This window comes from Aptenodytes forsteri, unplaced genomic scaffold (genome assembly GCF_000699145.1).
Source record: "Aptenodytes forsteri isolate BGI_AS27 unplaced genomic scaffold, ASM69914v1 Scaffold1, whole genome shotgun sequence".
NCBI lineage: Eukaryota > Metazoa > Chordata > Aves > Sphenisciformes > Spheniscidae > Aptenodytes > Aptenodytes forsteri.
Window position 1 is genome coordinate 3,057,138 of NW_008795035.1, and position 15,782 is coordinate 3,072,919.

Consider the following 15,782-nt stretch of genomic DNA (forward strand, 5'->3'; position numbering starts at 1 on the left):
CAGTCCCCACTTCTTGTCAGAATGGTGGTCATGGGTTGACAACATACAAATCAAACTGGAAATAGCTGTAATCACAGTTTAGAACGGTTAACGTAATGAAAGCCACTTCTTTTGTGTATCTACTGCAGGCATCCAGCCTTTGAAAGCCCTAAGCACCAGACCTTTCGCATCGTAAAGGTGCGTATATTGAGCCTTTTGCTGAACTAGGAAAACTAGGCTGAGCCACAGAATAGGGGGAACAGCCCCATATGCTGAAATGGAGATAATAACAAGAAAAGTTGATCAACTTTGGACTTTGAGTGAAAATGGTTAAAAAAAGAATGCAAAGCGAGTGACAAATGGGATTAATCCAAGTGAGCAGCTGAGAAGGAAGTTGAGGATGTTAAGGAAGGAAATGACTCATTCTCTGTGTTTGTGTAGAGGGAAGGCTGAGTAATACAAGGTTGCCTGGTGCCATACACCTTTATGCTCATTTTGGATCACTCCAGGGAAAACCCCCAATTTACTTATGTCCCCCTCACAACAAGGTGGCACATATGTACTCCCTATGATTTTTAACTGCCTCTACAATTTACTTCATTTTTAAGAAGTAACTGTTACCCATTTCTGCAGAGAGGAAGGAGTGGGGGTGCGATAAAAGCAGGGAATGATAAACTGCATTGTATTACCAAGTATAGACAACTAAAGGCAAGTAAACTATTCTTAATGCGTGGATTAATTCCAAACTTTCCTTGTTACTGTTATTTACTCAAGGGGCTGGGGTATATTCACATCAACAGTGTGGAAATTAAACAGGATAAGGAGCTATTGAAAACTCAGCTTCAGTATGTTTTACAAATACATTTACCAGAAACTCAACAGAATTTAAGGCTGAAGTGGAACATGGACTTTGGATAGCAGACTGGTGCCAAAGATGGAAATAAGCATACGGAAGCAGAAAACCAGGCATATCTACCCATTATTTTGATTGTCTATATTTTAAGCCTGCTGGTCGCCCATTGGTTGGTATGCAATGCAGCATAAGGGTTTTTCTTGCATTGCTGCCACTTTTCATTCTCATGTTGCGACTTTCAAGAACTAATAACGTCTGCTAAGGAAGGCTGCTCCCTAGTAGTAATTTTTCCTTCATGCTGATAAAGGTTGTGTTTGAACGTCAGACTTTGAAACACCCAAATATACATTCTCATTTTCACCTAGTGGCTGATCAAATAAAAATCTCAGTGATCTTCTGTGCAGTTGTTCCTCTTTTCAAGTCCATGGTATAAAAATATACTGCGTGATCTACAATGGCCACAGCACACCCTTCTGCACAGTACATAATGGACCCACATGTTTCATATATCCATCAGAAAGGCACTAAGCAGACTATGAATCCTCCAAACTGCAGAAGAGATCTGAAAGCAAACTGAGATAGGCGTGTGAGTACAAAAGACAGAAGGAGGAATTTTTTAAGGACAGAAAAATACCGACCTAAATCAAAGCACAGAAACACTAGCTAGCATACGAAGCAATTCTATCCACACACCACAGAATATATGTTTTTAGAAAGTAGATTCTTGGAGATTTAAAGTATAAACTATGTACATAGCTCCCTCTGATGACCATTGGACACGATACAATGCAAGTCTCCCTTTATTTTTGTTCGTGCATTCAACTGACAGCTGACTGGTTAAATTCTAATTGCTTCCAAGTGAGGTCAGCAAAGGTATTTATCGAAAAGGACTGAACAACAGGCTCAACACACACATGCACGCGCACGCATAAGCACATACACACCATCTCTCCAGCGTGTTGATTTATGGAAACAATTATAATTCTGGTGGAGTCTTTCTGAGCTGAGAAAGTTTGTAGCTACAGTAGAGTGTCTCATGTTGCAAAAAGCAGACAACAGAAATGGAATACTTGGGTATCCAGCTCTTATCAACAGGAACAAGTAAGTTATCTGTCCTTTACAAGAACATTCAACGGTTTCTAATAGCTAATAACTTTTATCTTCATTTGTATATGCTAGATGCTAAAAAAGCATTAAGAAAACTATTTCTAGTAATAAACTGAAAAGGGTAGGAGTAAAAATACAGGGCGAAGACTATGAGGTCTGTTTTGAAATTTGAAATAGAGAAAAGTTATCCGATAGATTGTGCTACTAGTGAATATATAGGTATGAAGTAATCAGCAGAATTTTACCGTGCATGAGAAAGTAGTTCAACTGCATCAATAAGGGATTTTTGGAAGGACTTAAAACTGAAGACAGAACTATGTTTACAATCCGTTTAAATGCCTGTTTATGTAAAAAGTTGTGTGAGAGATATCTGTTGTATATACATTTGCGTATTTTTAAAAATCAGCTTAGCACGTCATACATTTACGTACAGTACTTTTCAGTAGCATAATGTATCCTTGCACGTTTGTAACAATTGAGCATAAAGACTTACACATGCACCTTTTCTCACAGATCTTTTACTTTCAGTGCAAGCAGCAAATTCAAGTAGTACAGAAGGTCACGACAACAAAGGTTTTTATAACTTGTGTCTTTAAAGGATATTCTGACTGAAGAGATATTTAAGAAGCTCTTCTATTTCGCCATTAACTATTAAGGAATAACGATCAGAATTCTAGAAGAGGGAACAATCTCATTTAAATGAATCTGTAACTCGTAAAGACAGAAGGCAGGTCGGTGACCTAAGAGCAACAGTCTACTTGAGATTTAATTTTCATTATGTTGTTCATGAACACCCAGAACACTGCACTATAATGCACAAATGGATACTGACATGGATCCTGCCAATTTTGCTCTACAGATCATACTTTTACATTATCTTTCTAATGGGCACTATATCTTTAGCTTGCAATGACATGACTCCAGAGCAAATGGCTACAAATGTGAACTGTTCCAGCCCTGAGCGACATACCAGAAGCTATGATTATATGGAAGGGGGGGATGTAAGAGTGAGAAGACTTTTCTGTCGAACTCAGTGGTATATGAGGATTGATAAGCGAGGCAAAGTAAAAGGGACAAGAGAAGCAAACAACAACTACAGTAAGTAATATTTTTGCTTTTCCTATTTCTAAGTTTTCAGAAATTTACACATCATTGTTTCCTATTCCTTGATTTATAGTAATTTCAAAAGAATTTTGTATAGTGTACTGACCATTGTATAAGACAAGCTTTCCAATTAATCCTACAGCAGGACATTTGTTACTGATTTTGAAATGCGTCATTTTAAATACTACATTGTAGATCTGCTAATGTATTAGTTACAGCTGGTAACTATTAGCAAGCAGAGAGCCTATTTTAACAAGTGAATTAAGGTTGTAAGTATGAAAATGTATAACCACAAACTCTGCTCTCAGAATACTTATGAAACATTAAACCACATTTATATAGTCCGCAAACTACCTAAAGTTCGGTGTGTTTGAGTTAACAATTAAAACATATGCAATACTAGAAAGTTCAATGGAAAGAATTATGTAAACTCTCTTGCAAAATCTTTTAGATAGTTTGCCAAGCCAGGAACAAAATCTATTATAGTTTCTGCAGTTCATTATTACAATGATCATGATGCTGAAAAAATATTCTCCCCCCTTTCTTCCGAAAACATGACTCATCTAGAGAGAATGGACATAAAATACTTTGCAAAGCTGTACCAAATAGAATTTTTGAACTGGCAAAAAAAAAAATTGTTGTACTAATCTGTATTTTTCACACAAATACCTACGTATCTTTCATTTACACTTGAAGGCATCAATTTTACAGTCACTATTTTTGCCACTTTGGTCTTCATGTTATTACAAATACATTGTTTATTTAGAGAAATATAACATCTACTTGAAAAGACATTACCTTATTAAGATACAACAGGAAAATACATAGGATTACACTGCATAATTCAAAACAAAGTTATAAGGAAAAGGGGCCAGAGACATGCTGCTCTAGTGTTTATAGTCAACTGAAAGGACAAATACATTTCCAAGGATGCTATTAAATACAGTTTTAATGTAGGTTGTACATATCATTGTGCTTTTTATAACAGCAGCAGCAAAAGAAATCAAACTTCAAGAACTGTTAGCGTGATTCAGCTTTCAACTGAAGTTGACTGCTTATTTTCTATAAGAACAGTACTTTTGCATGCTAAGTGCCTGGCTAACGGGCTTCATAATTTATTTCTTTACCTCATGATTACATTAAGTGCTTGGCAACTTGTGTGGTTAAAACTTCATTGACTAATGTTACTGTTTCGTTTTAAATTTGTTTCCATATGTCTTTCTTCCTACACTATTACGTAGTGAACCACCATATTCCTCCGAAAGACAACACATGGCCAGCAGCCAAATAAATTATTTGGTCCATATTCAAGACGACTCCCATTGAGTTTCAGGAGGACATTGCTACAATAGAGATCCATAGGGCTAGTTTCAAAGTGAAATGTTGCTCCCATAAAAATCACTGGGAAAAAATGTTCCTGACTGTTGAAATAGTTTCTTCTAAATTTTTTGCAGATAAGTGAATATCCACTGTACCCAATTTTTTCTGTTATTATTTACAAACACTTTAAAGAGATTATGACAGCATATAGAGCTGAATAATTACATAAATTTGCTTTTTTTAGTTCCATGCTGCTAAAGTAAAAACTTTGTTAGTAATTTAGCATTATTTCAAATTCAAGTAAAGGTTCTCAATTCTCTGCAGGATCCCATGCTGCTGAAGCACACTAATGACACCCTGAAACATTCTGTAGTGAAACCATTAGAGAATATCAGATCATCTTGTGCTAAAGGCAATCCATTTTCTTGTAGTTTTCTGAACACTTTATGAATATTTTGTGATGGTAACTACCTATTACAAATTACAGAAAGGCAACCTTGAGTCGTTAAACCCTTACATTTATATTGCTGTGAAAGAAATCTTGAATTCTTTTTCTGGTAAATGCAATGAGTATCAGGAGAAAAAACAATTAATACTTGAATGGTTATCTGGTAACTGTTGTGTGCTATGATGAACTGTCTCCACTAAATTTAACTAAAGTATGTGGGAAGTCTCCCACCATCTTAAGTTTAAGTCTCTTGCTGCAATTTATCTATTGTATACCAGGAAATAATATCCAAATGCTTTTGTTGGACAAGTAGAATAGGGAAATATAGACAAAGAGGACTGGAAAAATGTGAACACTGATAAATCAGATTTTCTGAGAAACTAAAAAAATTAGTATTGTGAAAAACTTCTTTTTTGTCATACCCTCTATTCAACAGAACATGTAAGAAGCCTTTTTGAAGATGTGTTTATGGCTCTATACTAAAATACCATAAAGAAAATAATAGGATATGAGGGGAAAAAAACAAAACAAAACCAGAAAACCCCAGCTGGACTAATACACCTTCCCTAAGCAAAATTTTTAACATTAGAAGACTAAACGGAAAAAAACAAAACCAGAAAACCCCAGCTGGACTAATACACCTTCCCTAAGCAAAATTTTTAACATTAGATTAGAAAACAGGCTATTTTATCCGGGGTATCTGAAAAGCATCATTTTAAAATCATACCCATTACAAAGATGTATTAATCTGGGCATTCAATTATTCTTGTTCAGTGACTTCCAGTTCTGAAAGTTAGTAAAAGGTAAATCAGACCTGGTTCTCAGGATGGAATCCCAGAACAGCTGCAGTCAAATTAACCAGTGGGTACGAAAAGTGTTGCTCCGAGAAGTATCCTCTTATTTTATCCTAATTTTCCACTTACATAATAAACAAAAGGAACCCTTTTCCTTTTTGAATCACTAACATGTGCTACTAAAATGAAAACAAGAAAAAATTCCTATTTTTAACTATCATAGCTTACCTACAGTTTTGCAGACAGTCAACTACTTGTTTTCAGCCCATGAACTGTGAAGCACAAATAATGTGAAGAGCAATCTTCACATGGAGAAATGTCTGTAGAATTATAACTTCATCATAACTTTGGCAAGTGCCAGAATTCACAGAGCTTCTCACATCAGTCAAGACTGTGAATGTAAGAATGCCAAGACAGTGAGGAATTAGGGTCTTTGTATATCATCTCTAGTAATACAAAATAAAATATATATTATATATACGCATCCTATGGAAGTAACAACAAAAATAATGAAAGTGAAAATTTCCTAAGACTTTAATTCAAAAGCTACTGTATTAGATGTATGTGGATTGAAATTCCATGACAAAATTAGGTACTGAACCAAATCCTCACTCACCAATTGTAATTAATCTGTATTTATCATTCACTTGTTTCAAAACGCATTAGAAGTTAACTACTTAGTCCAAGAAACACGTGTGTACTGTTTCAGTGAAAGCAAATAATTGAATCCTGTTTACAACAGCGATGACCTTGTTAGGTACCCGAAGAATGTTATTCTGTGCACACTTCAGAAAGCAGTAGAGCCTTCTGGCAGACATAAAGGTGATAACTCAAGAGTAAACAGCAAATCAGAGGACAGTGATCCCCACTGAGCAGAGGAAATCACTTTGCACCTGACAGCTTTGCTTTCATTCTGAAAACTAAAAGGCAGAGTGAGAACTGAGTCACATACTGAAAAACTAAAGCAAGAATTAGGAAGCAGCCAAGAGATGAGGTCACCCAGAAAAATCTGTCATTATTCATAAAATTTTTTCTCTTCGACAGTCTCTTATTATACCTTCTCCAAGCCTAAACTATATGCTTTTTATTAAAAAATAAATTTTGTATCTTGTTCATGTAAAATAATCCAAGTGGGCACACAAAACAGACTTTTTTAATTCATGATTGTAAAAAGTGAGAGTGACTGAACAAATCTTGGAGATAATATGGCAATTTGTTAACTCTATCTTTAATAGAAAATAAATCTCTCCTTATTACTGCTTTCTCCTTCTCTAATTTCCGTTTGTGTTTATGAATTTTGCCAGATTGTATTTGATTTTGTTCAGAAAAAAAGGCAGCAAAAATCAGTTTATTTTGACTCTATCCAAGAGGATTTATGACTACGACAGGATGATGCTTTAGGACTTTCCACGCTCTGTTGCCTTTGGAATCTCATTTTAAAGACTTCAAAGGGTCCCTTAGTTACTAGAAAAGCCTTCCCGGAACCTGAATCCTAAGATGTCTGATCCTATCATATTCCATGTGTGCTCTAAACCCAGAAAGTGCCTACTTCCTCTTCTTTTCAGTGGATAAAGCCAACCAAAAAAAGTTAAAAAAAAAGAAAAGATAGTCTAGTGAGATCTTGGCAAAAAATGGCTGAAATCTTGATTTAAATGTTTATCTTGGAAAACTACTTCTATTTTGATCAAAATCCAACAAGTCATAGTTTTCAGCAATATTAAGTGAACTCTAACTCAGTTTTGTTCAAACCTAAACCCTAACTGATGAGAAAATACACTTTATACACATCTTAGTGGTTAAGTACTCAAACTTGGTTAGAAATCAAAATTATTTCCAATAGCATTTTATATATGCTTCTTAGGGTAAAACAAATGTTGGACTATGTATGCTGTGCCACTATATAAATTTTATTTCTGTTGCTTAAATACATGTTACATAGAGGAGCAAGAAGATTCAGTATCTGAAAAATCAGATATTGATGTACCAGATTCAGTTAAGGGTTATGTGTGTTCCAACCAAGCAGAAAGTCTGTCTGAACCTCATTCTTGATTTTTCAAGAGGTTGTTGGTTCAACCAATATGTTGACGTCAGGAGAAGACAAACCTTCACTAATGTGAAAGTGCTTTTGCTTCACATTAGTACTCTGGTAATCTTTTAAATTATAACAGGAAGAGATTTAATTCAAATGGCAAGGTATGTGCATCCTCTCAAAACTTAGCCTAGAGTGCCAAGGATGACTTTCTCTCCTACAGTGATTAATCAGATCTAAATATAACAGATTTCCCTGCTCCCTCTCTAGCTCTTTGTCTAGCACTGGTGGTAGATACCACCCCTCAAGTTTCAACCAGCAGAAGAGACTCTATGTCTATACCTTAGCCTATACCTTAGGCTTATCACAAATCCCAGCTTTTCACCATCAACTGCTGATGAAGATGGGTTTTAGCAAAGGTGCAGATAACAGAAGCAGCTGAGTTATGCCTGTGTCACAGCCTCTACTGACTTTTTCGATAAGACTACCCTTTGGGGGAAGTGAGGAGAAGAAAGGAGGGAGTAAAGTCTTGAACCACTGCAGCAAGATTCTTCAGATCTCACGTATCAATGTCCAGATCAGTGCTCAACTGACACAGTATGATGGGGGGGGGGCACAAAACACAATTAAAACTGTTCATCACTTCTGAATTTACCTCATGAATCTTCATCACCTTGTCTATCCTGTGATATTTACCAGCTAAAAAAAAAAAATCTGTGTAAAGTCAGAACGGTAGCAGTTTATGCTCACTTTCTTCTCACTCTGAACACAAAGTGATTGCATAAGCTCTGTGAGGGGAGAATCAAACCTCTGCACAGGCAGCAGCTTCACGAGCTAACACACACCAACAGGGCTATGTCTGCCTGTGTGTGCTTCAAAACTGGGGTATGAGCTAAAGTCAGTATGAGCAGTGAAAAACATCTAAGCTGAATCTATGCACATTGTGCTTAAACTGATTCATTTGTCCTTGATACACCTTTGTAATTCAGCTGTAACATAGCAGTTTTTCTGAATCTCTCAATATTGAGATTTATCAGAAATGAGAAATGTTACATTTTTATAGAACCATCAATCGAGTTTAGCAGCCAACTGCAGAAGCAGTTACATTTAAAAAGACAAATTGCAACCCCTTCTCCCCCACAGCTTTTTTCCCCCCATTGTTTACAATTTCTGAATGTACAAAAAATTCAGTATTGTATCATTGAGCATGTTATTGTTCCATCCTGAAGAAAATGTGGTGAAGTGGCCCTGACCTGAGACTCAAGAGACTTGAGGCTAATCCAAACTTTTAAGCAATTTGCTTACAGACTTTGGGAAAATTCTTCAAACTCTCTGTGCCTCTATGAAAAAGAATTATTCACCTCTCTAACGAGCTTTTAAAGCCATTAGTGAAAAAACTTCCAAACCTACAAAAGAATTGTGTGTTAATGTTATAGATATTAAATACTTTTATTCTAGAATATTAATCGACTAACTCAGTATTAACTAAAATAACTGAAGTCAGTAGCTAGACAGAAAACCACAGAGCTCAGACGAATCTTAAGGAAGCAATTTCCCATACAGGCAAATAGAATTTGGTAGAAAATTTAATTCCTTACACAGTCAGTCTTGCAAAACAAAACCAAGATCCAGCTATCTTCCTTCACAGCTTCCAGCTTTCTGTATTGTTTGTGTATCTGAAAGTGATTCTTTTAGATTTCTAGGATCCTGGAGTACAGAACAAAACTGGTTTTCCCCTCCATCTTCCTTAAAGCTCAGGAAGACCAAGACATCCTAAAGCATATAATTATACTGTTCCACACTACAAGATGTATCAACTAGTAGTATATTTTGGAACACTTTCCTCATCAAAACAGAGTAAGTTTAGGCAAATGAAGGCTGTTACTCTTCTTGGGTGGCACGCTGCTTTCATTGCATAATTGACTGTCTATGACTATATTTGGCAACTGTATTTCAATTGTCTTTTTTGACCTTTAACTTTATTTTTAATTTTTAATTCTGGATATGAGCTGACGGAAAGGTCAAGTTAGCCTTCTGTTGTATGTAATTTAGAAACATTATTAAGAAAAAGTTAACAGTGAAAATTCCTATGGCAATAACGTAATAGAGGTTAACAATCATAGCACTGAATTGTCACACTTTAAAACTTTCATAACACATGACATCATTTATACAAACGGAAAAAATTCTTTGTAACAATTGGTGCTGAGAAGTTGGAAGTGGATATTCACAGATGTGGCCCACAACTTCATGAAAACACACCAAAAAAGCAATAAAAATACCAATGCAATCAATATGCTCTCTTGACTATTATTTAGCTTTTGAAATAAAGAACAAAATGTGGATTAAATTGTAATGGGATTTTTTTTACAGTATTCACATACTGCCTACGACATGAATCTAGTACCTGCACAGTTTATCAACAGAAGACTACAATATTCTAAACAGGCTGAATCAGACGATCAGACAGGTAAATCCCAGTTAACATCAGCAAAGCTATGTCAATTTATTCCAACTGAGCATTTGCTCTTTTAAGCCATAGTGGGAATCTGACCATTCAAAAACAGGATGAAATGATTAAAAGGTCTAGATATTCTGTTAAAAACACTGAAATCTTCCTTCAGTATGCAATCTTTCAAAATTAAGCACAGTCACAGCATTGATAGATCAATGCAAAACTATAAATGAAGACATGACCATTTCATAGCATTTATAACCACAGTAACTTCAACAGAGAGTAACAAACACCACTCATCTCCATCAGTTCAACCATAACACTTTTTGAATACCCCCATTACCTGTGGGTTTTTTTGAAGGAGCTTCCTAGCATTAGTACTTCAACCTTTAATGGCATACATGCCTCACCTTACTTCCATTTTTGGTAAGCTGGCTTGATTTCTTTTAAATGTGTTAGTAGACACTGGGATGTGCTATAGTCTATAAAAAGAAGCTGATCAGACTCGTCCTTGGCCATTTTGATACGTTGGAATTTTGATATTTGTCTAACTAGAAGGTAATGTATTTCAAAACAGAAAAAAAACACCTGCTAAGAAGCAGCATATTTTCATTAATAACCCACGCTAATTTTATAAGTTTTTATTATGACCTTTAAATGTCAAGTGGGATGTGATATTTCAATCAGAAGCAACTGTTTACAGAAAAAAAAGTGAATAGAGAACTTTATGATTGTTAAAGACAGAAATTATTATAGAGGAACTTACATATTATCTAGAGCTGAAGATATTAGGGGAAAAAAAAAATTAATCACTATCAACATCAAATTTTGAAAAGGTTGCATGTGAATCTGTGCTGAAGTCCCAGAGCTGCTCAGGTGAACTGGTGCCATGGTTCTGTGGGCTGTTTGTATGCACAGCTGTGAGCAACGTTGTGACAAATGTGAAGTTTTAGATGCTTGTCAGGTGTGTGGAAATGCTCACTACAAGAGCTTTCTGGCTTCTTGCATAACACATGCACAACATTGCAGTACGATGATAGATTTGCCCTTTGAGTGGTCTACATGAACTCTAAGGGTGGCAATGTTCAAGCTCTCTAGCTAGCCACTAAGCCGATGGATTTGGGAGAAAATGTGGATCTAGCTAAGTCAAGGGAAGAAGGTGGCGCAGAGTGGGGAATGGACTGATTCCATCCAGCGCTTGTGTGGCTTCTGCAGCAAAGACCTTGTGAAAAGAGTTGTACTCCCCGACAGAAACTCTGAAGTAAAATAAAAAGGATAACTGAATCCTAGAGTGTGCAGCCAGCACTAGTAAGTGGAAATTGCAACTTTCACCAGCAAAAGCAACTTCAATTCCACCATGCTAATTTATTTCCTTTGGAATAGCCTATGCAGCTTAGGGACTGCACGTAATGTGCAAGATGATACAAAGAAATCCAAGCAGTTCTTGAGGGCTTATTGGTGAGATTTTACAAGGATTTAGGGAACTAGCTGTGTGAAACCAGCACATGATTCAAATATCGAGACTTGCTTGTTATGGCCACCTTGCAACAGGAGGCAGATTTACGCTGTGGGAAAGGCCAGTACAAGATCTTTCCCAGCAGCTGTCCTTTATGTTTGCTTAAGTAGGGAAACTGCACCGGAAAAGCCTTGAAGTCATCACAGCCACATCACTTTCCAATGCTACAGCAAAAAATTGTAATACTACCTTCACATAAGGACAGGGACAAATACCTGTGCCCAAAGTGAGATTCATCCCAACTGAATTCCCCACCCAGCACTGTTGCTTCTATTAGTTTAGCACCATCTTACCAATACCATGCTATAACATAGTACAAAAAGAAATCTCTGCCATGTGCTAAGCACATCTCTGACAACATATGAACTGCAAGTGTGACAAATACTTAAACAGTACTCTGCCTACGAGTGTTGTTACTAATCAAAAACTAAATCAGATACAACTTCAAGAGGCTATTTTCAAACTAACCGGTGGCAAAAAGCCATTCTTCCAATTAAAGTAAGCTCCATTCTTCTAACTGAACCTTTTACATTTGTTACTGAGCATGGAGATCCTGGTCAATATTTCCAACACAGACTGAAAATCCAAACCAAATAAAAAGGTACATAATTTCCAGGGCAAGCAACCTCTTCTTTAGAGTACTCTAAAACACTGCATACAAGTCAGAAAAAAGAAAGGAACTTTCTTATACCTTATGTCCAAATTACGATTCCAAAAAGACCATTCATCCACTCAGGAAACAAATACTACCACCTACCTCATTCAGGTAAGAGACAACATAAGAAACGTGGAGAAAACCACAGTGGGAAACACATGGAGAGCCTCTTCCCCGTAAGGAACCCTCCTTTCTCGCTGCTGGCCAGCTACAAGGGGCTGGCGGTGCCCTCCTTCCTCCCACTTACTAATGCAATCAACCACACAGGTGTTCGGAGCCTCTTGCTCTCTCTCACACCCTGCCACCCCTGCAGTACTGGTACTACGTTGCAGAGTGCCGAGCATTCTGTCTGAGCATCTGTTTCAGCAGTCAGGAAGGAAATCTTCTTATTGAGGCTGTAAAAGACAAACAGTCTGGCATGTTTTCCTACCTTACTAACAGGGTAACAGCCATACGTTTGGGTGAATTGGTATTGGAGTTTGTAGTTAATATTTATTAGTTCAGAGGAAACCAAATGTTACATGAATTTTGGGAGTAGCCTTAGAAGAGTCTCCTCAAATTATAAAGTAAACGGCAAGAGTCCTAGGCTACTTATACTTGTTCCTTTAAATGTCTCTTAAGTAGAGCAATGAAAATAATACAGCTATTAATAAAACCATTCATTTAAATTATTACACACCAATTTCAATCAGAATGTTCAAATTAGCAAACCGGTGCTCAGGCTACTTGATTATAAATACCAAACTAAAATTATTTAATTTGCCTTCATTTCTGACTGCATCTTTGTGTGACTTGGGAAATTCAGTCTATATTACTGAACATAACTGTCATGCAAGAAAATTAAAGAAAAAAAAAAGATTACCACATCTTTCTAGGAAACTGTTACCACATTTTTCAAGGAAATCATGCTCTGTTAATTTTTTTAGCCAAGTAATCCAGTGTTTTGAATTTGAATTCATCTATTTTAATCATATTGTTCTAGGACACGCTCTGAATTTCATGAGAATTTCTGAAATGGCATTTTCATCCAGAAGGAACATTGGAAACAAAACCTATCTATAACAAAATCATAAAACTAGCATTAGACCAAACTAGACCAAAAGCAGAATTTTTCAGGTGATTCATAACATATGAGTCATAAACCCACTAATTTAGTGGAGAACAGCCTAGCTCTGATCCAACCAGATTAATAAGAGAACGCTGTGAGTTCCAATGGCTATATAATTTAAGCAGAAAATGATCTAGTGATAGAAGATATATTTATCATAATTATTGTGAGAAATTATTGGAGAAATTATTCAGAACTGTTTAACATTTGGAATGCAATAAATACCTACCTTTGCCAAAATAAGACTAAATACTAATCCCACTTTTTCTTCTTATATAACAAAATATTTCATAAACACGAGTAGGTATTCTGTACATTGTCCTTTTCAGACAGGATCTGCAGACATCCCTGAGAGAATTTTCTCAAAGTGCTTCTAAAAGTGCTGACAAGTACTCAAGGGAACATTTCAAGTACATTTCAAAAAGCAATACTTAAGCCTAAACCCCATAGCATATATATGGTACTTACATTTCTAAATCACTTCAGATGGTATTTTCAAAAATCTGCAAGTAGCCACTGTTACGCAACTGTGTGAGACCAAATAAATAATAGAACCCATATTTCCTGACTTTCTCCTAATCACTTGCAAGTGATCATCTTGTATCCATAAGATAAACAATTTTTTCTCCTGCTAGGGCTAAATTAAAATGTATGACTGCCATTACAAAAATCTTTTTTCCCTTTCTCCCTTTTCACATTAGCTGTTCACTTTTTTCTGTCTGTGATACCATTTTGTTCAGGGTATCCTTATCCATATATGAGAATATTTGACAAACATTACTTTTGTACAAATTGCACATGAAAATAATCATGCTTATTTCCCAAAACAATTACCTACGTGAATTCCGAAGCTAGAATGTGTCCTAACCCCACTGTAGGTGATGCAGAAAAATGCAGGGTATTTCTGCCTGTATACAGCGCTGTAAATATTGAAGATTTTGGATCACAACTTCTTATATTGTCTTCTCGTTCATACTTCAACGATGCAGTTATGGGTACTTTCAGTTGAACTCAGCTTAGCAAAGTAGAATTGCTAGTTATAGCTCCTGTTTCATGAGTTTACTCTTTTCTGACTCCAGACCCATCACAGCAGGATGGTTTCTTTCTTTGTTTTCCTCTTAACAGCTATCTGGCAGCTGCATCCCAAACTAGCCTCTGTTAGTGGATCCCTAAAGAATTATATATACATTGCCTATTGTAATCACATGTGCTGCAATTTACCTCACAGGTGGTATTGTACAAAAAAGTCTGATTTGAGCCCTGTCAGACTGTGCCATATTTATTTCATTAACATAGAATGAAATAAATGAATAGAATATACATGAAAAAGTATTTCCTTCTCTGTGTGCATGGTATTCAATTGAAATACATTCTCAACAACACATGAGAAAGTAATCACTGAGAAGTACCCCAGTAGCTCTCTTTTCAACATACAGTCAAAATGTGGCTGTTCTATTCATATTGACTTACTGATGAACTATAGAGAATTATCATTAATAGTCTAAATAGTTGCTGTTGGAAGTAAAAATATTGCACAGCTGTGGAGGAGTTAAGTTACTGACTAGTGGAAAAGCTCTCTAACCCTGTGATTCATTAGGAAAAGTTTGCTCAAGAGTTGAAAGACCCATATTAGGAAAGAGACAAATATATGCCGTTTGTAAAAGCCTGGCTCTACTGAAATCAGTAAGAGTTTTGTTACTGATGCCTATCAATGGTTTGAGGAGTTAATTTTAAAAGATGCCGAATAATAACTATTGCTTCTGCAAATCCATGTGCTTTTACTTTAAGATATGGTTTCATAACCTTGGTAATACAGACTGGGCATAGAGAAAAATGAAATTCCTGTTCCACCATTAATCTCTTCCTGACTTTCAAGTCAGAATGACTTATCTGTATCTTCCCAACATCTATCCAGGAGTAATGTTGCTATCTCTATTTATTCTACTCAAGATAGGGGCTTAAGAGCACAATACACCAGAATATACCCAATTTAGGATATTCAACTTGAAAAATAGTTAGCTATTACTTTTCAAATATATGTGCAGATTTATATTTCTGTATGAAAGATATAAATGGAAGGGTTTTGGAGCTATATTAAAACCACAGATCCACGTTTCTATACGGAGTAGAAACTGATTGCATTATTTATACTGAATATATATTTTATAGTAGAAATATAATCTATTTTTGTAAAATTTTTTCTACCATACAACGTTTGCATTCACATATGAATCAAGAATACATTGATAGTCATGGAGGAATTAAGGTGGCACAAAAAGACCAAGTTAAGAACAGCAGAAGCACTTTGTTTTGTTTTGTGTGGTAAAAACCGATAAAAATAGTCTTCTCAGTCAACTTCAGTACTTTTTCTCTAGCTCCTTGTTGCAATACAGCTGAAGTCACAAATATTTTAC

The 15,782-nt window shown here is 35.9% G+C and overlaps 2 protein-coding genes across 3 annotated transcripts in view; one reads left to right on the top strand and one right to left on the bottom strand.

Annotated features, from left to right (window-relative positions):
• The window catches only part of FAM227B (family with sequence similarity 227 member B), a 92,304-nt gene that overhangs the window by 31,952 nt on the left and 44,570 nt on the right, over window positions 1-15,782 (bottom strand).
• Window positions 1,725-15,782, top strand: part of FGF7 (fibroblast growth factor 7) — a 31,208-nt gene continuing 17,150 nt past the window's right edge. The window contains exons 1-2 of one of the 2 annotated variants that reach the window (XM_009276504.1): window positions 1,725-1,933; window positions 2,468-3,037. In XM_009276504.1, coding sequence (XP_009274779.1) covers window positions 2,752-3,037 — 286 coding nt within the window. In that variant the 5' untranslated portion in view covers window positions 1,725-1,933; window positions 2,468-2,751. The remainder of the gene's footprint in view (window positions 1,934-2,467; window positions 3,038-15,782) is intronic. The other variant, XM_009276502.2, reaches the window with a different exon arrangement.